Source organism: Heliconius melpomene, chromosome 20 (genome assembly GCF_056956725.1).
Source record: "Heliconius melpomene rosina isolate 202511_hmr_F chromosome 20, ASM5695672v1, whole genome shotgun sequence".
In the NCBI taxonomy this organism is placed as follows: domain Eukaryota; kingdom Metazoa; phylum Arthropoda; class Insecta; order Lepidoptera; family Nymphalidae; genus Heliconius; species Heliconius melpomene.
Window position 1 is genome coordinate 8,839,375 of NC_140408.1, and position 22,845 is coordinate 8,862,219.

Consider the following 22,845-nt stretch of genomic DNA (forward strand, 5'->3'; position numbering starts at 1 on the left):
TAAGGTAATAACTGCGCTACAATACCAACAAAAGCGCCATGAAGTAAAAACGTGAGAAAAAAGAGTTGAAAATAAAGGCTTTTTAACATATAGAGTTTTGAAATATCTCTGGGCAACTTGCCATAAAAACAGGGTCCGTAAAGGGGTGTCACTGTGGATATCAGTTGACTATTAATTAAAAATAATAAAAAATATTTTTTACAATCATTAACTTCATATTGAGTCAGGAAATTATTTTGAAACATGCAATTTTTTCAAATGCAATTTTTTGATGTTCAAAATGCTTGTCCGATAAAAAAATTCTCAACAAAACAATTGCGTAGAACAATAAATTATGACTATTTTCTAAGTAATAATAATTATTATATGCATACAAATATTTTGATATATAATGTAATTATAAGCGCGACAGGTTGCGGGTTCGATTACCACTTGATTAAATTATATATTTAATATTTCATTTCCTCGAGTAGAAATCGAATCTACAACTCACAATGCCTACAGAACTCGACGGAAAATACAGAATTCTTAACTAGGTTCCCTATGTTTAGAATCAAAACAAAATTAGTTCAAACCAAACTTACCAAAACCCAACTTAACTAGAAATAGTTAAGTTAGTCTAAGCACAAGTTAATAAGTTGAACTCGGTCGTTTTCAGCAATTAAGCAAACAGGATTCCTGTTCCAGCATCTGCAGCATGCATTGTCAATTACCCGAGCGGGTCAGTGGGGTGAATCTACATAAAAGTAATATATATCTGTCCATCCGTACTTCGTTACTAATAGCTAGTTTCTTGTTCTATATATAGTTATTTGCATATGTATTTTACTAAAATGATGAAGTGTATAGGATTTTGTAGCTTTATGTTAGATTGCTTGTGGAGTTTTTAGAAGGATCATTTAAATTGTCTGGAACAAATTGTTGGTATGTATATCTATCTAATATAATAAACTCTTGTATCTTTTAAGAATTTAATTTGTCAACTACTGTATGTTCTGTTGTGTTGGTCTCACACAAGAGTGAGTACGATCCTCACTCGAGAGAATGAAATAATTATTTACGTTTATATTTCCATTTCTTCGCTCTGGTGTCGAGGCAAAGCCTTCAGAATTCGGCAGAAAGTAGAGAATGGAGTGTCTTAACACTAGGTTGTCCTCTGCCTACCCTGCTATGTGCGGGATACAGCGTGTAGCTATTTTTTTGATTTAATGTACATAAGATAATTTCTGCCATGCTACTCTTAGACACAACTCATAGAAAAAATATATTTTGTACTATATTTAAAAATAGCATAAGAACTTCACAGCAAACTTCATGTGTCAGCTATTAAAATTCAATTTCTGATATAAATTATTCATATAACCCGCAATAGAATAAGGCTCGCTCATCCTAACAAGTATGTACGTAACATACGAGTATGGCGTAACTTTAAACGGTAAACTAAGTCAAATTTTATTAGTGCACCGGAGTTGCCTATTGCTTACTTTCTAACTTGATTTTAGCAGTATATCAATATTTGAATTTAATAATAATATACGAGTATACTTTTAAATTCGTTATAGAAGCCTACATATATATTTTTTTTCTCTTGTAATTTTAAATAAATGATCATGTATAAAAGGAGTGGACAAAAACTACTATTAATATTTGAAAACATGATTTTTACTTACTTTTGTTTTTATAGTTCCGTCTGGTTTAGTAAATAAATTCGAAGTAGTTTACTTAGTTTTTAGTTTTAAAGGAGTAAAAAAAATGAATAATTAATCAAATTATTTATTTATACTTTCTTTATTGGCAAAAAAACTGCATTTTCACATCACGTGTATTCCAGCGAGCATCTTAATTTAATCTAGTGAACCGTCGGGCTAGAAGTTTGATCACTTTGACAGAGGGGAATCCCTGCATAAGGCTACTATTAATAAAATGTAAACTAAATGATAAATATCTCTACATATTCTTAATTGGTTACATGAAACCTTTTCCTCATTACCCGGGCAATTGGAGCATTCATAATATGTTTTTAATAAAATCAATTAGCTACCGTTATTATACGTAGTGAAAATAAAAGCTTTTAATCGGTGTAGCGTTAAATTACATAAATGGGTAAACATTGCAGAGGTGATATTCATTTTTAGGGTTCCGCCCAACAAAAGATAAAAACGTAATCCTTATAGAATCACTTTGTTGTCTGTCTGTCCGTCTGTCGAAATCATTTATCTCGAGATTGCGTGGAGATCTCAAGCTGGAATTAATATCAATTATTCAGGTCTAAAGTTGAACCCTTGAAGCACAGAAAAAGCAATCATTCATCAATTTCAGGTAGGCCTGAAATTGGTATGGAAGCCTAGGTGAGCGAGTTTGACTGAAACTTAACCGATTTTTACTTTTAATTCAATTTTTATCAGGGTTCCGTAACCAAATATAAAATAAATAAACTCTTATACTTTTCTCATGCCGGTCGTCGTACGTCATAATCATTAGTCAGGCGTTTGTTTGCTGCTACGGAACCTTTCATAGGCGAGTCGCACTCACTCTTGGCTGGTTTATTTCGTCAATTATTAAATCGTAACTTTAATATCGAAAACCATATTGATTGTAGCAATAAAGCTAATTGTAATAGCATATTGATATAAGCTTTTTGTAGATTATGTAGCCTTACGTATGCCGTCTCTGTAATGGTGTAATCATGACAGTAAATATTCATTGAAATGTAGTAGTACTGGGTTCAATTTCCACTCGGAGAGTGAAATGTTTTCATTTTCTTGGTATAATAAAAAATTGATTTACGACGTTGAGTTCAACCACTCAATAGACAATGTCTAAAAAATTAGGCGGAGAGTACGCTTACGTATAAAACAACTATAAATTACTATAAATTTATATGAGAGTAAATACTCACATTCAGGTGTGAATTCTTGGTACCAATTTTGTAGACCGTACAAAAGGCGATGTTCGGTGAAGGCGATATAATATAAAAAAGTAAACAATAATTATTAAGAGGACACTATAATTGCATATATTATATTTCTAATATAATATTCCTTTATTACTTAGACCACACATCAAGGGTACTTAAGCGTTACAAATTATATGACCAGTGGCGATTTTCCAAACGAATGAGAAATGATATCCCTAGTGACTCTACAAAGCTAAATGTCCTTGTATTTCACACAGCGCTATGCACTTTAATTGAACTTTACATACTTGCATATCTATATAAGGTTGCAGTTAAACATAACTTTAATAAGTATTTATTTATGTATCAAAATATAAGGACACTAAAATATTAAGGAAAGAGATGAATTAATGCTGTATCTCATATATCGCAGGGTAGGCAAAGGGAACCTGGGAACCTAGTGTTAATATAATCCGGTCTCGTTAAGATACTTTAATTTTCCACTTTCCGTCGAATTCTGTCTTCCATATTCTATCGTCCATAAATAAACTTGAAGACAAAAATATATATTTTAAAATTTTTACTTCAGAATCGAAAAAAAGAAATGCTTGTCCTGGCGTAGTATGTAAAAATATGAAGAGAACTTTAGGGCTATGATTTTAAACCAACGCTGTTTTTCAATGGACCGGAAAAAACTCCAGTCTTAATTTTCATTACATTAAATGGTTATTATTTAGATTCCATTTTTATTATTACAAGTTTATTAATATACTATAATAATAAAACTCATCAAACGACCTATTGAATAACAAAATAACAATTTTAAACTAATTTAACAAATTAAACACTGCCACAGCCACTCCTAGTAATTTCAAATAGCGTTTAACGCCAACTAGAATCCGCCACATGCTGTACACGCTGAGCGAAGCTATGTTTCGCAAATTTTTGAGATATTTATAAAAAAATTTTGACCCTATGGAAAAACTTCTATCGGAAACCCCGGTGACACCCAAAGAATTCAATGCTGGAAATGAACCCACCACCATCATAATTACAGTCTGACGCCGTCCACCATGTCACAATAACCTCTTATTAATAATTAACAATATGTAGACCTTAGCTTTGTATAGTACCTACGCCATATTTACTCTGCTTACCCCAAAAGCCTATTTGCCATGTACCCAGCTTAACAAAAGAAGCCTCCACAAAGTTAATATTACAATATACAACTTGTCATATACCAACAATTCATTATAATTTTACAATTACGTGACAGGACTTCATTAAGTTAAATAAGATTTATTTCTTGTTTTATTTAAGTTCATTATTTGTCAACAAAGTTACAGAACAAACTTTTGTTAAACGGACCGTGAATGAAAATAAGTGTCGTAGCGCGTACTAAGAATAATCTTTTTCGAGCATAAATTTGATATTATTCTCTATTCATTTTATTTTTCTGTGCATGTTTCCTGCTTCTATTTTCAGGATATGCGGAAAAAAACTTAAGTACGACTATACATTTTATACTGGCGCCTTAGTACAGACACAAATCGCATTGTGACAAAAAAAAGCAAATGCTAGTTTTATTTGAAGACTTTTATTTTGCGTTTCTTCTGAAAGACACCACTTTCAAATATAAGTTACGCATACTGTCTTAATTACATATTAAACTAATAGCCCTTAAAACTTTAGCTTTGATACAATGATATAGGTCTGGGGGCCCTGGGATCTTGAGCTATTGTAGATATGTCATAATCTCTTCAGACAAGATGCGCCGTAGATAACATTTATTTAAAAGAAATGCCTACAAACTCAATGATAAAATAAATTATAAAGAAATAATATAAACATAATACATATTAAAGTATACAGATTTTTCTATATAGTTGTTAAACACATATTAGGATGTATCAACAGTGTTCGCAGAGATGATGCGAGTTTGAAAGCGAAAAACTTGCCGTGCGAGGTTTAAGGGATATAATGTGACGTGAGAATTATTGTTCATCCTTTTCCCTTGTTGGTAAGCCCTTAAAGAACGTAAAGAATATTAAAAAAATATGTGAAATTATTTTATACAATCTGTATAGATAAAGTATATACTTAAGTTATGTAGGTAGTAGGTACGAATTATGATAATAATATAAATGGTAGGTACTTATATATTATACTAGTTACCCAAACGCGGCTTCGCCCGCTTATTATGTTATAGCCAAATAATTACATCTATACATTATTTTTAAGCTATGTGTTACTCTGTTAGACAAGCAATATTACTGTAAAGATTCATCCAAATCATTTTCGTAGTTTTTGTAAAAGTTGAACAAACAGCCATCCTTATATTTTTTTCCCCAAGATAAAGGTATTATATATAACTTATTAAATATATTTCAAGATAGCATAGAATAATTTTTGTACTTTTTTATACTTAAAAAATTGTACATATTATTTATTATTTTCTCAAATTTTGAACTCATTTATACAAGATACTAAATTTTGTGCTTTCCGCCCGAATGCAAGGCGTAGCGTGTAAAGTGGGAAACTTAACGTCGCATCTTTCTATTATCAAGGGCGGAAAATGAAAATTATTTTTAAAATATACATTTTATTTCCTCACAAAATGTTCCTGGTAACTATGCTGAAATATGATTTTAGAATTATAACTAAAAATATTTTACAATTTTTTTTATTTTTTATTTTGGTGGTTCTCCTTTTTTGTATATTTCATATTCATATTATATATTGCATTATTTCGGTGTTTTCACTTACCCTAAACCATTACTTATTTCAGGTGACCTCTTTCAGTTTAAGTAACTCACGTCCCAACCGCCACCTTTTCTGTGGCAATTGAAATAAATCACCAATTGAAATTCTCTAAGGATTCATATCATTTTATAGCGGGTCAAGTGTGTTTATATACTCGTAGTTAATAAAAATACAAGTTTCGCAAACATATTTATTTAAACACTACAAAGTAATTGAATATTGTGGAATTATGGGGATTTGTTTAATTCTCTTGGTGGTTAAGCAATAATAACTGCAATGGTTATGAATTTCAATTTTTACATGTATAATCGATCTTATGATAAAATTTATTTTATAATTACTTGGCTCTATTCTTTCTCTCTTATAATTTCAAGATATTCTACAAAAGAATATTAATTAATAAACAACTATGAACTACTTAAAAATCTTAAAAAAAAATCTATATATATTAAAAAAAATATGTAAATTAAAAAAACAGAATTTGATGGAAAGTGAGGAACAAACAGACTTGTCTTAATGGAACACTAGGTTCTCAGGTTCCCTCTGCCCACCCTGCTATGTGAAGCTAAAAAAATGTAAATAAGGCAAGAAAAACGATAAAAAAAAATTCTAAGGCATACATTTAAAATGTTTTATACACCTGTACCAGGTATCTCTTGTAACATAAAATCATTCACAACCAACACGCTCACTCCAGAATTCATAAACACTGTTTTCTCATTTTCCCGAATGATATTCCATTCCGCAAGAACGGTTACATTTTGCATGTATATTGTACTTTGACAAATTATACTCTTGGTGCATGTCTTTTTACGTCATACTTAAAAAATTTCTTTCTATTGGTCTTTCGAGTATAAAAACTTTTTATTACTATTTATTAGTGAATTATTTGATAATAATAAACTTTATATATTATATTATATATTTTTAATATATTTAATAATAAAGTTTTTCCCACATATTGAACCCCCAACCATCGTGTTTGCTTTCATATATTATCCCTCTGTGCCATAAAGGCCTAAATTTTATGTAGCGAACATAATTATAATTCGAATCGTTGAATATTTTATTTAAAAATACTTTTAATACATTCAACGTAGTAATACCAACTATAAATTCAAATTAAACATTTAAATAAGTCGACATAGAAAGTCTTTTGCTATATAAATATTTTAATATTACTGTCAGCTTAAACACACTTGAGTCGCAAATTTTAAAAAGGTGAAAATATATAAAATTAAAGTCTAAACGAGAAGTTTTCAAGCAACTTGAAAATTTTATTTATCAACGAGTTAAAGGCGATTTGATTGCTATAGCTCGTATTTACTAAAAGCGTATACTGTATACCTACCGTAATTTAGTTCTTATTTCTCTTAGTACTGGATTAAAGGGGCTGTATAATATTTGTATAGGTACCTGAAATTTTTATATTTGAATCGCCCCAAATTTTTATATTTAATTTTTGTTCTATGTATTAAATGCGAATAAGGTTATCGTGACGGAGGGGTACAAGCTTGCGACTGACGTGACGGTTCGATTCCCAATCAAGGGAATGAATTATTTAATATTTTTTGATTAATAAAAATATACATAATCCGTAATAAAACTGTCGCTACAATACAAATTCGTGAAATATAATCGACCATACGAATATAAGACACTAGCGGCCCGCTCGCGGCTTCACCCGCGTGAACTATATTATTATTAATTTCTGTCTCCATGACTACGTCCTAGTGACGTCTATGCAAAATTTGAGACTCCTAGCATTTGTAGTAACGAAGTTTCATACAAACTTTCAACCCCCAAGACAACCCCTTAGAAGTCGAATATTACAAATTCCCGTCTTAGCGAGCATCTACGTCCTATAAGTAACTCCTATGCAAAATTTCAGATTCCTAGCACATGTAGTTTCTGAGATTTCGTGATGAGTGAGTGACCTTTCGATTTTATATATATAGATAAAATACATATAAAAAAATAAAACAAACCTAGATACTACTATAACCCACAGAAAATAACGAAATAAAATGAAAATTCCAAGTTTCAAGCTTGTGGTGTACGAGAGGCAATTTACAATGGATAAATTCACGACGTCGGCGTCGGCTGAATGGAATGCCTCGGATATTTCTCTGCAATTTAACGCATTGATTGACGTTTCGTGTCGTCGTGTCGTTCTCGTTCTGAAAATCTTGAGTATATTATATTTATCCCGATCTTGGCTGAGTAATAACTGACGATTTTTTTTTGGAAAATAATATATTTATATTTTATTCGTATTTTCATTACTTCGCTCAGAAGTCGAGACAAAGAGCGGCGTTGACTTCCGTTACTTAACATGCAATGCCTCCTGAATATGGCGGAAAGTGCAGAATGGAGTGTCTTATCACTAGGTTCCCTCCGCCTACCCGGCTGTCAGCAGTTACGAAAATTAAATAAAATATAGTCACAAATATGGGTCATTAGAATAATCAATATTGTGCTATAATGATATAATACAGGCTACTGATTTTGTTTGATAATACACGTAAAGGGAAAAATGTGAAAGTTAAAATTTACATGTAGTTTGAAAACAAAAAAATATGAAGACAAAATATTTGATAACATAAAATAATAAATGTAACGCAGAATAGCTGCCAGCTAATGTAATAAATTGTACCATTGACTTTAAAAAGAGCAACTGTTGAGTTTCTTGCCGGCTCTTCTCAGCAGAACTGCCTTCCGAACCGGTGGTAGCTTTTTTTCATATGTTCATTCGACGATTGAAAAGTGCTTATAATAGTCTATTTGAATAAAAATTATTTTGAATTTTGAATAAATATAAACCTAGGCAAGTATAGGTAGAGCGGCACAAGTAGCGTATATAATAGGCAAAGTAACGAAGCTCCGTCACTCGTGATGCAGGAAGTAAATGTTTTCCGGTCGGCAACGTGTCGCGGAGGGCTGCTAACTTCATTCATATATAATAAATCATTTTACAAGCAATGTTGAAATAATTTTGCTTTGTTGTCAACCTTTTTTTTTATTAAAAACATTTTAAAATTTTTAGTAAAATCGTCAAGGTTTACCGTGTTTTTGTACAAACAGTAATAATATAATCTGTATTAGTATTTAGTACTGGAAGAGTTTGTTTGTTTGAACACGCTATTCTTGGGAACTGTTGTTTTAAATTGAAAATCATTTCTTGCTTTCGTTACCTCTCGATGTAATGTTACATGTATCAAAGGTCATACACAACTATTAATCATTTCAATTAAACCAAGCGGGCGAAGCCGCAGGCAATTGTGAATATAAGTATAATATGCTACAGTATATCTCATGATAGATATATTTTTTTCCTATATTAGATTTGACTCCTACATATTTACTAACACTAAATATTATTAAATGTTATTCCATATCCATGAAAGAAAAATAGTTACTTAGAAAATTAAAAAAAATTGAACATACACGAACTTAACCGTACTGGCCACTAAGGGTCGGCTATTTTCACTTTGATGATCATTCCACTCACAAACATATACATAAATGAGTGAAAAAAGACGGAACAATCGTTACAATAAAACTCAAAAAAGGAACATTATTATTAAAAAATCTAGCAATAAATTGAAAATTACATTATAAATAGCAATAAAGTTCTGTGTTAAATAAATAAAAATGTAAGAATATATTAAATTTCTTAAGACGTAGTGGAATAAATAATCCAAGCCAAACTTAAATTGAAAAAGTTAAATTTTTTAATTCCACAATTCATTAGATATTAGGGTGTTAAGTACTTAATTCTAAACTTTTAAATTAATGTACGATGATAAAAAGGTATTATAATTTAATTAAAAGAAAGGTAGCTAAGAAGAGCCGCGGAAAGATGGTCTACTATACAAATGGTGTTAAAGCGGTCTTGATTAATAATTTTATAATAATTATTCATAAAGCTTTTTAAGATTCAAAAAGAAAGAGGAAAAAACGTAACCCACTAAGACCATTTATCTCAAGATTGCTATGAGATATTAATAAATTATTATTAAATATTAAAGTCTACCATTCTTTGGCAAATCAATGAAAATATACTAGCATTTATGCATTGTTTTTGCTGCATTTTATATGAAATTGGCCGCGTAATCAAAACCTAAAGAGTACTTCTCGTGGACTTAAATTTGTCAATTTATTCACAGCGTAATTAAAACCTATAGACATAGAGTATTTCCCCTTCATCACAATTATGAAATTTGGAACGAATTGAGTACTTACAGTAAATTAATAAAAAAACCGGAAAATGGAGCTTTACGTATATGGAGTAATATTATGTTAAATTTGTTAACTTTTATAAGTTGTGCTTCTTTTTTACAAGAAACAAATCCACAATCATACATATACCAAAGTTTTAGTAAAATAAATAAAATAGTAAAAATTAATTCCAAGATTATTCTGCAAAATTTTTAAAAGCAATAACTTTTATTATTGAAATGCACGTTTCTTCCTCCTATACTATTAAACGTTGCAACTGAAATATTACCAGGACATTGGAAAACTATATTTTAAAAATACATTCGCCATATTTTGTATTTGAACGTAGAAAAAGTATGTTATTATAGTAGCTACCAGTAAATGGTTCACTTATAGCTCGCAAAAGGTAAAAGCTATTACGATCTCCACAATAAATAAACTGGAAGGCTATCCTATAAATCCTGAAAAAGCATTGCACTTAGTCTACGAGTATAAATAACAAATCACTTATTACATTATTTCTATAAAGTGCTTTTATTATTGAGAATAACCAGATAATATTAATCAAAAGTCTTTCCTTTTTCATTGAAGATAAAATATGTAATTAAATTTATATCGTTAATTTAATTGGTATGAGTTCGATACCCAATCGTGGGAGTAAAATGCAATATTTATATTTACTGGCTCTGGTAGCAAGGCAAAGCGCGGCGTTAAGTTCCGCCACTCGACACACAATATCTCGAAAATTCGACGGAAAGTAGGGAGTGGAAGTGGCTCAATTCAGGTTCTTTCTGCCTACCTTATATTGTGCAAACATAAAATATATGGACGTGTATAATTTATACCTACGTAGAAATAATTTTACCTTCGAATTAAAATCGTATGCAAGACTGTAACAAAACACCGCTAAAACCTATATTACACATATATCGATCCTATTCTTGAAACATCTTTCATCTTGCGACAAAAGACCAACCTCAAGTTGCATAAAACGTTAAATATCAAACTACTTTGAATATTTCAATGTTCATAAGAGGAAAGCGGTATACCCGCTTATAACAGTGTCTTGATATTGAAAATTGAAAGTGAAGTGATAATCTACATAGATTTTCAGCTTCGCGAAGAAATGAGAGTATTAAATATTTCATTTAATCGAAAATTTGAGAATCGAACCCACTATCTACCTCTTGTATTTAGCATTATGCAAAGCAAAATACGTTAAACGTAACAGAAAGTGCCAGTTAGTTATTGAATAAGAGAAGTATAAGTATATGATATATTTTCACGCGTGGATGCTGTTCACTTGAGAGCCCTCTAATTGAATTTTTACAGGTAAAAAGCTCCGTATTTTTAAGGTTACAAAATGCCGATAGCGTGATGTATTGGACTTATCTAATTTCAGTTTTGTATTAAATTTATTTATTATATTCACTTTTGTATGCTCTTTCGCTCGTGTGAAAGTATGAAATCTATTTAAAAAGAAATAATCATTATTCGTTCAATCGATTTTTTGTACCTAATTTAATTTTTATTAAAAAAATAAATCTTTTAAATAATCACCACTCATCAAGCAATGCCTCCAGAATTCAGCAGAAAGTAGGGAAAGGAGTGTCTTAACACTACGTTTCCTCTGCCTCTGCTGCGTGCAGGATACAGCGTGAAGCTGATTTAATTTAATTTTAATTGAACAATCTAACAAACGAATAAAAACAAAAAAAATATGCAAATGAATTTGTACCCACAGTTAAATAAAAAAAAACTATATACAAAAACTAAAAAAACACATCAAAAGTCAAACAAGATTTTCCCTAAGCAAATGCATATAGTATTAAATCATAATTTGACATATCCTTTCGAGCAGGGCACGCTCACCCGTAGGGTCGCGGAAGCCAATGATCCCGTATTGTGGACACGGACGTGACAACACACTTCCTTGTGTACTGAACCTAGATTTACAGTGAATGTTGCCATATTATGAATACTTCCGGTAAAACATTCTATTTTGAATTTAATGTGTTGAAAATCTTTTACCATAAGACCATTATAGCGCAGTGGGACAGTGCCTGATCCTAGCGCAGTGGCTTTGTATTCGATTTTTAGTCATGGAAATAAAGTTATTTCTCTGCTCTAGCCAAAGACAAAACCTGGCGTAGTTGCTCAAAGTTGCGGTCTGAAAGCGGAAACCAAGTTTCTCAACTAGTGTTCTCTACCGAGAAAGGCGCTTCTCGTGAAGCTGCAAGAATTATAGCGTTAACGTTAACATGTTTATGAAGGAAAATCTAAATATCTAATTATTAATTAGCTTCTCCAAGATATTCAGTTTTTTTAAAGTTATAGGTCCTTATTGAAACTAGTTACTTCAAAATCTACCTTTGTGACTGTAGCGTGCAATGAACACCCGGCCGTATTACGCCCTCAGTTTCTTGGTGTCGATTTATACACAAATTAGAACTTAGTGAAAAATATAAACAAAACGAGTAATAAGGTATACCACTAGCACCTTATTAAAAGATAATATTTTTTTATATCATAGTAGACTGTTAACGCGATAAGTGTGATTTCGATTCCCACTCGATGAAGTAAAATATTTAATATTTTAATTTCCTTGCTCTGGTAACGAAGCTCCAGAATTCGGCGGAAAGTGGGGAAAGGAAGTGTCTTAATGGAAACAGAGTGTGTTAACACTAACTTTCCAAGTTGTTTCTGCAAATCCCGCTATGTAAGGGATACAGTGTGAAGCTGAAAAAAAAGCCCACCACCGTTAAAAATCAAGTTACTTAATTTTTTTTTGTTATTACTCTAGTACTATTGACGATTATTGTCACGATAATGGCAGCATTTTAACAATTTCCGCTATCTCGACACTACACGGGAATATCATAAGGTATTATCATAATTAAACTAACATGTAAGAAAAAAGTGCTTTAACTCGTCAACTGATAATGCATACATGTAAAGGTGAAAACATTTGACGTTTGCCTTTGATGTTAGATACGTATTTTTAGCTAATATTTTATTCACGGGTGAAATTTGATTTCTTTAAAAAACTCTCTCGCGGCGTTCAGCTCCGGGACTCAAACCGCGATGTCTCGAAGATTCATCGGAAAGTGGGGAACGGATTGTCTTTACACTAAGTTTCCTCTGCCTTCCCTGCTTTAGAGAACGGAGAAAGGTGTCACTCCCAAAATCATAAATATGTAAAAAACTAACTTTTTTAGCTTTACGCTGTATTCCGGACATAGAGATCACGGAGATATGGTACAGAGGAAAACTGGGATCCTAGTCAAAACACTCCGTCTCCCATTATGACAATCCCTTTTCCCATTTTCCGCCCAATTCTTGAGCCATTGTAAATTGAATGGTGACCCCCGAGCTTTGCTTGCTTACCAGAGCAACAAAACGAAAATAATAAATATTTCGTTACCTCAAATAAGAATCGAACTTACGACGACATTTACTTATAAATAGTAAATATATAATATAAGAAGATTACTCTACACTCCACAAATATCAAATATTTACATTAATTAAAACAAACTATGAGAGTATTTAATTTGTCACTGCTTTGTAATGAAATGGTGGTGGAAAACCCCCGAATGTGATGCTGAACGGCGTACGCTGGTTAACAGATATGAATACAATGCTTGCGGCTTGTTTGATCTGACACGATAACTTACTACTTACTTATACAATCTTATTTATTTACGTAGTCGATAATTATAGCGCTTTACATAGAAAGGAATATTTAAGTGAACGATTTTGCTAATATTGTTGTGTTTACTTGATTATTATTGTAGAACAATGTAATATTCATGCATATTTGTTTCTAAATGGGGAATGGAGTGTTTTAACACTAAGTTTCCTCTACTTATCTTGCTTTGTTCGAGATATATTGCGAATTCTAATGTAAGAATGTGGGATTAAGAAAATTCGCATTCCGCCCTGTATTTTGTTGGTTTGGTTGTTTTGTTAAATTAGTAAATTTAATAAATATATTACATATCTATTTTTTATCTGAAGAGAACACAAACGTTACCATCAAAATGCATATTAATCATATCTATAATAAATATCATTCGTTTTAGTTGATATAATGCATAATATTTTAATATTAAAAACATTAAAATTGACAATAGAATTCCACATAATATTGTCCCTTATTCACACCTAAAAATACACATTTACATACTTTTTTACACATTTACGATAAAATAATAAAACAATAAACTCACCAAAATACTGTTTCCATATAATGTGTCATACGATTCAGCTTTCGACGCGACGTTTCTCAGCTTGCACGGCTTTTTCAAGGGTGGAGGCGGTTGACCGTGCTTAGGGGATGGTTGCTGATTCTGACCAGATACATGATTGGCATTGGCCTTGTCCTTTTCCTTTACAGATTTGCTATTATGTGTCAAATTGTTCTTAGTAAAGTTGCCGAGCTGCTCGAACATGCTCGATAGGTGTTGAGACATCATTTTGGTGTTTTCTTACCACAACTTCAGCCGAATTCAAACAAACACAAGTTCATGACTGGATTTTAAAGTTTTTCCATTATTCTTTAGTTACATTGTTATTGAACTGTTGATATATCCAAATAAAATAATTGGGGAAATTCGTCCCTGTTATGTATAATTTCTTACGAAAGCATTAAAAAATCTTAATATTTTCCTACAGTACTAATAGCACAAATAAGTTGTAAGTGCGCGGATAAAAATTTCGACGTAGCTTTATAAGAACGTATAGCTTAGTGGTCAAAGCGCTTGAACTGTTTTCAAGAAACGCGGGTTCGATCCCGCTACCTTAATTTATTTACACGTTTCCTAAAATACTTTCTTTTGTATAGCTATTATTTAAATATCTTCTTTAAATAAATACAATTCATAAATAGATTATTTAAGTTAAGATATAATATGGCATACTATATTTCAATGGTTACCCAAACAGTGTGAATATGACAGTGTGGGAGTACAATGTCGCAAGCGATACTGGCGCGGTTCCGGTAACATTCTACTCGCAACCAATACTATTATTAGCTATTAACATATCTGGAGAAGATAATGAAAATAGAGAATATTTAGTTTTAATTTACTTCATGAAATTTCTTAAATTTTTCATTAGTCTCCGCTAAAGTTCGGATAGAAGAAATATATCTTAGTTAAATATTTGCAAGATATTAACCAAAGATAGCCATGCGCTACCAAGCGTTATAAACAATGTGTTGCTCAATCTCAGTATGCTGCAATTACCATCATACTATATTTTTTATAAATTTGTACTATATCTAAACCGGATATCTATTTTGACCGGATTCCATAATCGGAACCTAACCAAAATTTCACCAAATTATCCTAGAAGTGTATTCTTATAAATAAAAAAAAAACATCAAAATCGGTTGGCGCGACATTGAGTTATTCGTCTATTTGTCGTGCACATACCTAATGCAAATTAAAATGTCAAAAGACTTATGTGATTTTCTCATAGATACCATTATCAGACATGGACCAAAAAAAATGGGACCACTCGGGAAGCTTTACCTTTCAAATAAAAAAAATCAAAATCGGTTCATCCAGTCAAAAGTTATGAGGTAACAAACATAAAAATAAATAAAAATACAGTCGAATTGATAACCTCCTTTTCTTACAGAAGTCGGTTAAAAAATAAGCAAAACGATTTCAATCTACTGTATTAATACAAAACAAAAATATAATGTCACGTTTATAACATCCTCAAATAAAAGATTTCAATGGTGTTTTCCTCGAGTTGCTACAATCGTTCATCTATCCAGAGAAAAAGTAATTCCACTCAGGCCGTCTGTAATGAACGAATTTCCTCACTATCCCAAAGGCTTGTGAAATAACGTCAAACAAAAAATAATGAAGCAATATTTTGAAAGCGTTTTGGACAAAACAAAGCCTCCAGAATAATAGCCCTCAAAGTTGCGTTAAAGAGACCATTTCCATTGTCTTAGTAAGGTTTCGGAGACCGTATTAAATTGGAAATAGCCGGAACAATATCGTTCATAATCTGCTTGTCGTTGCGTTGTCAAAAATATTACAGTTTTGTTTTTTAAGTTAGTTATGTTTAAGTTTTAAGAATTTACGGTTAAGATATTAATAGTTAGGTGTAGTTTATAGAACTATTTAGTTTAAATTAGGGGGGGATTATGGGGATTCACTATTTTCATTTTCATTTCCTCCCTCTGGTAACAAGACAAATACAGCGTGGAGTTATTGCCACACTCAATGTCTTGAAAATTAAGCAGAATGTGGGGATCGCAGTATTATTCCACTAACTTGCCTCTACCCCTATTTTTTGCGGAAATGCATGAAACCAAAAGAAATGTAAAATTCAAATGGCAAGATAGATAAAAGAATCAAGATTGATTTAAGAACGTTATACATTTTCACCAGTGATATTGGTTTATTTGCTTTAGTTATCTTTACTGTTTATGTTTTATCGTTCATCACAAAATAACATTCTTACTAAACAATAAACTTGAAGAAAACCACTACTAAGAACAATGGAAACATGTCCAAAGGGAACAGATCACAATAACTTGCCTTATCTTGTCTAACTTTGGAATGACACTTATCCACTTTCCCTAGAATCGATGCCACTCCAATATATTTATTGACGACGTGAAAATGTCGCAGCCCTCATATAAGAGATAAGGGGAGTTGTATAAACATTTCATTGGTTAAACAGTATGCCTTTTGACATTATTCGTATTGTATGTGATTTTCTATGACATATATTATAAGCTTTGTTTGTGGTGGTAATTCCAAAATATGTATATGTTAGTTAAAAAAATGAATTTAACATTACTATAATTAATTTTGTAATGTTATGGAATTTTTTATATTGACCTATAGAGTGCTTAGTATATCTATCTGCACTTGTTTTATAAAGATGAATTGTTTTTAACATTATTAAGTGTTATTCCGCACTTAGGAAAGAAAAATACTAATTTAGAAAAAAATAGATAATATATAAGATACAACTCTTATTTACGGCGTTAAATTCCACCATTCAACACCCAATGCCTCAAGAATTCGGCAGAAAATGGAAAACGGAAGTGTCTTAACACTAGATTATTTGCAGGATAAAGCGTGAAGCTAAAAAATTACGAGTCTTATTTACTTCCGCTAGGTTTGTATGCTGTGTAGTATACAAAAAATAAAGCTAACGATATTTTTCATTAACGTCAAACTAAATATATCTTAAATGCATAAAACAAAAGTGAAACGACAGAGAAAGGTTTGCAAATAAACAATACCTTTTACAATTCCAATTTATTATTCAAACTGTCACAGATACCTATTGATTTTGTATAGTATAATCGAGGCTTTAATTCGTTATCACAACTTCTTTTGTTACTTTGACAACGGTATCAGAAGCCCCTATGAAGCCTTCTACAGAATTAAATTTTTAAATATTTATTTTCAAAACAATTTTATTTTTTAGGGGTCCGTATCTTAAAAGGTATAAACGGAACTCTTATAGTCATCACTACACTAACGGACAGACACGAACAGTCCGCTTGTCCGTCCATCAAGACCATTTATCTTGATATCATTTCGTATAAAAAGAGTGTAAACGTCCGCAAACATAACTTTTTACATTTTACTTTCCGTTGACATACAATCCTGAAATTCATACGGAACCCATAGTATACACGTTAGATTCGCATTTGACCAGGTTTAATTTTTTAAATATTTTTATTGAAAATCTAATTTAAGCTTTCTTAACAATTGTTTTGCTTTCATCAGTTCTTAAGATTGCAATTGTTTACGTTTTTCATCTATTTAGAAACTCATGTCGGTTGTTAATTTGCAGAGAAGAAAACCATGTGGCTGCTTAAAATATTTTTAATCATGATTAGTTATTATTTAAAAAAAGAGTATCCCGGTCTATTTAGTCTGGTAAATTGAATTTATTAGCGCTACATGTGCTATATCTGTAATCTAAGCGAATATCTAGTATTTTTCACCACCTTACTTAAATATAAAAAGGGTCCGTGTCTGGTTGGAAGTAGAGTTTCTTACTAGGTCTCCAGGTGCCAGGTGCTTACCCTGCCATGTGTGGAATACAGCGTTAACTTAAAAGAATCGGAAAGCAGTGTAGGCAGAGGAAACTTAGTGTTTAGACATTCCTTTCTACGCTTTCCGCCCAATTTTCAAGACATCGCATATTGAGCGACAGAATTCACTGCCGCGTTTTATCTAAAAGAGCTCTTTCAATATTTATCTATAAATACATAATGATTTAACATACAACTTTTTCAAATAAAAAAATATACGACAAATTATATTCTCCAAACAATAGAAAAGAAAAATAAATAAAGAATAAAAAAGAAAAAAAAAATATTAAAACAAGTTTTCATATCGGTTTACGGGCCGTGACTCCGATCAAACGGCTGACCGAAACTTTGCTCAGTGAATTGTTATTAGCGTAATTTTCTAAATATAACTTTTTTGTTGAATTTTGTTTTTATGAATATGTTTAGGTGGAATAGTTATTAAAGTCAAATTATTTAGCTTAACCTTACATATAATATATATTTATGTCTATAGGTTAAGTTTTAATATTGTAATATAATTTTGTAATATAAGCGGGCGAAGCCGCGAGCGAATCGCTAGTATTAAAAAAAACATTCATAAAAGTAGATATTTTTTGCATAAGAAAATTTACAATGCGTCTCTTCATCTATTATTTTCTAAATAAAATTGAAATTGAGGAAAACGTATTTTTAATATTAAATAAACGACTTTGAAGCACAAAATTTTGAAATGAACAATTTTTGTAAAGGAAAGAGTGAACAATAGACATTTTTAAGTCCTTGTACAACTAAGCCTGATGTTAAATTTAAACTACGAGATCAGAATCCTTGTAGGGGAAAGATGTTATTATTATTATTATTTTAAATTCAATCATTCTACCTAAGTATGTAATACAAATTAAAACTGTAAATTTAAAAAAAACATATAAACTATAACACTCAAAAATCTTTCACAAATCAATTTTGTACCACACTATTTATCCCTTTATCATTAGTATACAATATAGAGAAGGAGCTTTTTGCTTTAACTTAATTTAAATGCTAAATAATATCAGTTTATATCTGTTAAACATAGCTAAAAAACCGTTTGGACAGGCAATATTCATATTTAAAAAATCATGCTCCACTAAAGAAAGTAACTTTCAAAAAATATTATTAACTTACTTCTTTAGTAACTTTATAACATTTGCGTCGGGAGTTAAAAATAGTTGACTTTTACAAATTATGTTAATGTATATTTGATAGTTTAACTTTCATAGAACCGTCATATTCTACGAACATTGTTATAACGTTAATATTATTAGAATATGAATCAGAATTCTAGAATAACAGAGAACTTCTTGGTAGTGGAAGAACTTCATCGGTTTGAGAATTATTCTTTTAGTTCCGCCACTCAACACGCAATACTTTGAAAGTTAAACAGAAAGTAGAGAACGGGATGTCTCAACACTAGGTTCCACAACACGGAATTCAACGCCGGTAGTCTCCTTACCATAGCTGAGAAAATGAGAATAATTCATTCCCCTACACTAAGAAAGGCTCTATATGGGAAAGAAATGAAATAAAACATAAGAACACAACACAAAATAATGAAACTCTCTCTGTGTACAAAACTGAAACGAATTTTATAAAAATAAAAGATATACGAAGTTAACCTCTTAACTTCAACATAACTAGAGTCAGCTTTGCTTCATCACTAATGGATGGCTAAGACCTTTCACTGTGTCTTCTTCATATGCGATTATCATGTGAAAATATATATATTATTTTATTACTAACACTGTAAATTTCAAAAGTTTAATGCACGAAAACTAAAAAGGTTTTGGTAGAAAGTATAGTATTAAATGTGAAAAAAATAATATAAATATATGATACTCCTCTTTGATCTTAATTAAATCTATTTATTTATTTAACATTTACAAAAAATATGAATAATTGTTCCAATATGTACGAAAGTTGTATGGAACTATACTAAAGCAACTAAAAATCTGTAAACTGAAAATCGAATGTATGACTATATTAGAAATAATGACAAATAAATAGTCAATTTAAGAACGTAAAAAGTCTAGATTATTTATTTATTTTTTAATTTCAAATAAACGATGTAAGTACCAGCGCGAAACGCCCGCAGCTTCTACTTCAACGAACCAAATTATTATTTTAATCACAGTAAGTAAGCAATAAGTGCTATTTGCATTCCCAAAATAAAAAAAATTTGTAAACATATTGTATGTGGAAAGATTGAAAGCCATATTTCTATGATTAGTCATACAAGCGTCCCGGCCAATTAAGCTATACGTTCGCCGTTGACGCCGTGCCGACACGGTGAATGAAATCTGAATAACCGTATGGAAATACAATTTTGTTACATTTTTCGAAATGCCTTTAATAAGTTTTTAGTAAGGCTTATTTTTTTAAAAAGTCTCTAGAAACATGACATATTCGTTCGATTGTTACAGCAATATAACATATTACTATATAGAGAATGAATGAACTAATTATGAAATTAAAGATCACTGTTTTAAATTACGTAAAATTTTAAAGTGTAGATGGTACTCACTATGCAAAAATTACTTCACTGATTTGTAAATTCCGAGTAATCATACAATTTTTCTATATAGCTTACATAGCGAAATAATAACTAGAATTAGTCTAAAAATACTAAAATTAAATTAGACATATTAGTGTATTAAAAATATACACATTTATAAGTGAGTTGAATGCAGTCGCAATTAGATATTTGAAGTGATGTGGACTTACTTGCTGACGAAAAAAGCAATTAGGACATAACTAATTGCTCGAGGATTAGAGAAAACGTATTTCTTGGGAAAAACAACTGAGCTTTGAAGATTTAAACACAACTTTTACCAAGTTCATGACAGATACTACATCGGGATTATAGTAGATAGAGTCAATATAACTTTATAAAAAATTGAAAAGTCAGTAACTGAAAGGCCGTCAAGGCCGTGACGATTGTGGGTTCAATTACCACTCGGGGGAATGAATTATTATTTATTAACATTTTAACCTAAAATGCAATTATCATTTATTAATTTTATTACTTACTCCCTTTAAGTATAAGTAGCACTATATATTAAAAATGTCTTTAAAAGTAGTTTTAATAGAACGTTGCTCATATATTATTAGTTATTTATTTCATGATTATTTAAAGAAAATATCCGTACAATCATATATCACATTTATAAAATATTGAAATAAAAAACTACGTATTGTTTAACGCGTATTTGATAATCTGGGCGTACATTTTTTATTCAAATTATTTGTTACAGCTTCCGTTAAAATATGTAATATTAATGAATAAGAAAAATAAAATATTTGTTATCCATTACTGACGACCGGACTGCAAAATGTTTCTGAAGAGAGAGAGAAGAGAAGTATGACATTCATACAGTCTAGATAAAAGGAAAAAAACTGATAAAGTGCGACCAGATTCACACACCAACGATTCCGTACAAAGTTCAGAATTACAGTACAACTTATAACAATGGAAAATTAAATTCGCAAAAATTAAAAGTTAATTGGATTGTAATACCTTACGTACTTAAAATATTTATTTTACAATTTTTCATTTAATTACCTATTTATTATAATACGATAATACAAGACTATTTATAAAATATCTACCGCAACTTATCACCTTTAAGAGATCGTTTTCCTTATGTTCATAGTAATATTAGTCGTAGAACTAGCTTTACGATTGATGTTATTTAATATATTTCTATAATATATATGTTATTTATCGTAACCATACAAATATACAACTTATATGATATCTTATGAACTTTAAAACCATTTTTTTGTCATAAAGCTTTACTTTTCTAAAGTTATTTAGATATTTTCCTAATATATGAGACGAATAGAGTCGAACTTTTCATATAATTTAATTTATAGTATTAATTTTGTAATATATGTATGTGTTATTTTCGTGTATTTGTTTTCAGACCGTTTGAGCGTTAAAATCTTTGTTAGATTTTAAGTATAGTTTTTTTAGATTGGTGCATTCCTTATATTGTTACGCGTAATTTTTGTTAACTTTGTAGCCCATGTCGTTTAAAAAGTTTTTATTATGAAATCAATTAGTATAAGGAATAATTTATTTAAATTGTTATACTTGTTATTATAAGTGTGAATAAGCATCGATATTTATCGCGTCGTTATATTTTTTTATATATCCTATTTTTTTTTAGTATTCATATGAGCTGAAATTTATAAATAACTTAAAATTGACTAAAAACATTCTAAATTACCTAGAGACGAATTTCCACCAATTAAAAAGTTTTCCAAAAACTTTTGAAAAAACTTTTTTTCGACTTCTAAAGTGAGATAACTTATCGACAAGTTTATTTATATGTTTTAGCTATTATTTATATATATGTTACGTGTAGTTCACAACTAAGCTATGCAATGCACCGGATGCGTCCGCATTGTGCCAAGGGTCCGCGGCAACTGCCTCTACGGTGGAATTGTCGACGATGGCAAGCATTTCTTCAGCGATTGTTCTACGCGTGCGCAAATAAGCTCCTCCCCTTAAACTTTTCTTTGAACACGCTGTAGAAACTTTTGTGGGTCAAAAGTACTTGAGATAGTTGCGTAGTTTTAAATAATTCTTTTATTCAATTGAGAGAATTAAAATATTTTAACTACTGTTTTATGTACAATATTGTATATATTATAAGGTAATAAATAATCTTAAAAGTCACTTTTCTATTTTGTAGACAACTGAGTTTTCATTACGTGAAATAAACGTAAATTTTAAATGTAGTTATAATGTAATCTCACAGCACAACACAGCCTAAACTCTCCGATTAACCTGATGTGTGAAATAATCGGGATTAGTGTATACTTTTTTAAACTTTACGCTGTATCCTGCATACAGCACAGT

The 22,845-nt window shown here is 30.5% G+C and overlaps 1 protein-coding gene across 1 annotated transcript in view; it reads right to left on the minus strand.

The window, feature by feature from the left end:
- Window positions 1–22,405, minus strand: part of Nos (Nitric oxide synthase) — a 103,146-nt gene extending 80,741 nt beyond the window's left edge. The window contains exons 1-2 of the mRNA XM_085204371.1: window positions 22,211–22,405; window positions 14,113–14,461 (exon numbers count right to left, since the gene is read on the minus strand). Coding sequence (XP_085060497.1) covers window positions 14,113–14,358 — 246 coding nt within the window. The 5' untranslated portion in view covers window positions 14,359–14,461; window positions 22,211–22,405. The remainder of the gene's footprint in view (window positions 1–14,112; window positions 14,462–22,210) is intronic.
- Between the last annotated feature and the right edge of the window lie 440 nt (window positions 22,406–22,845).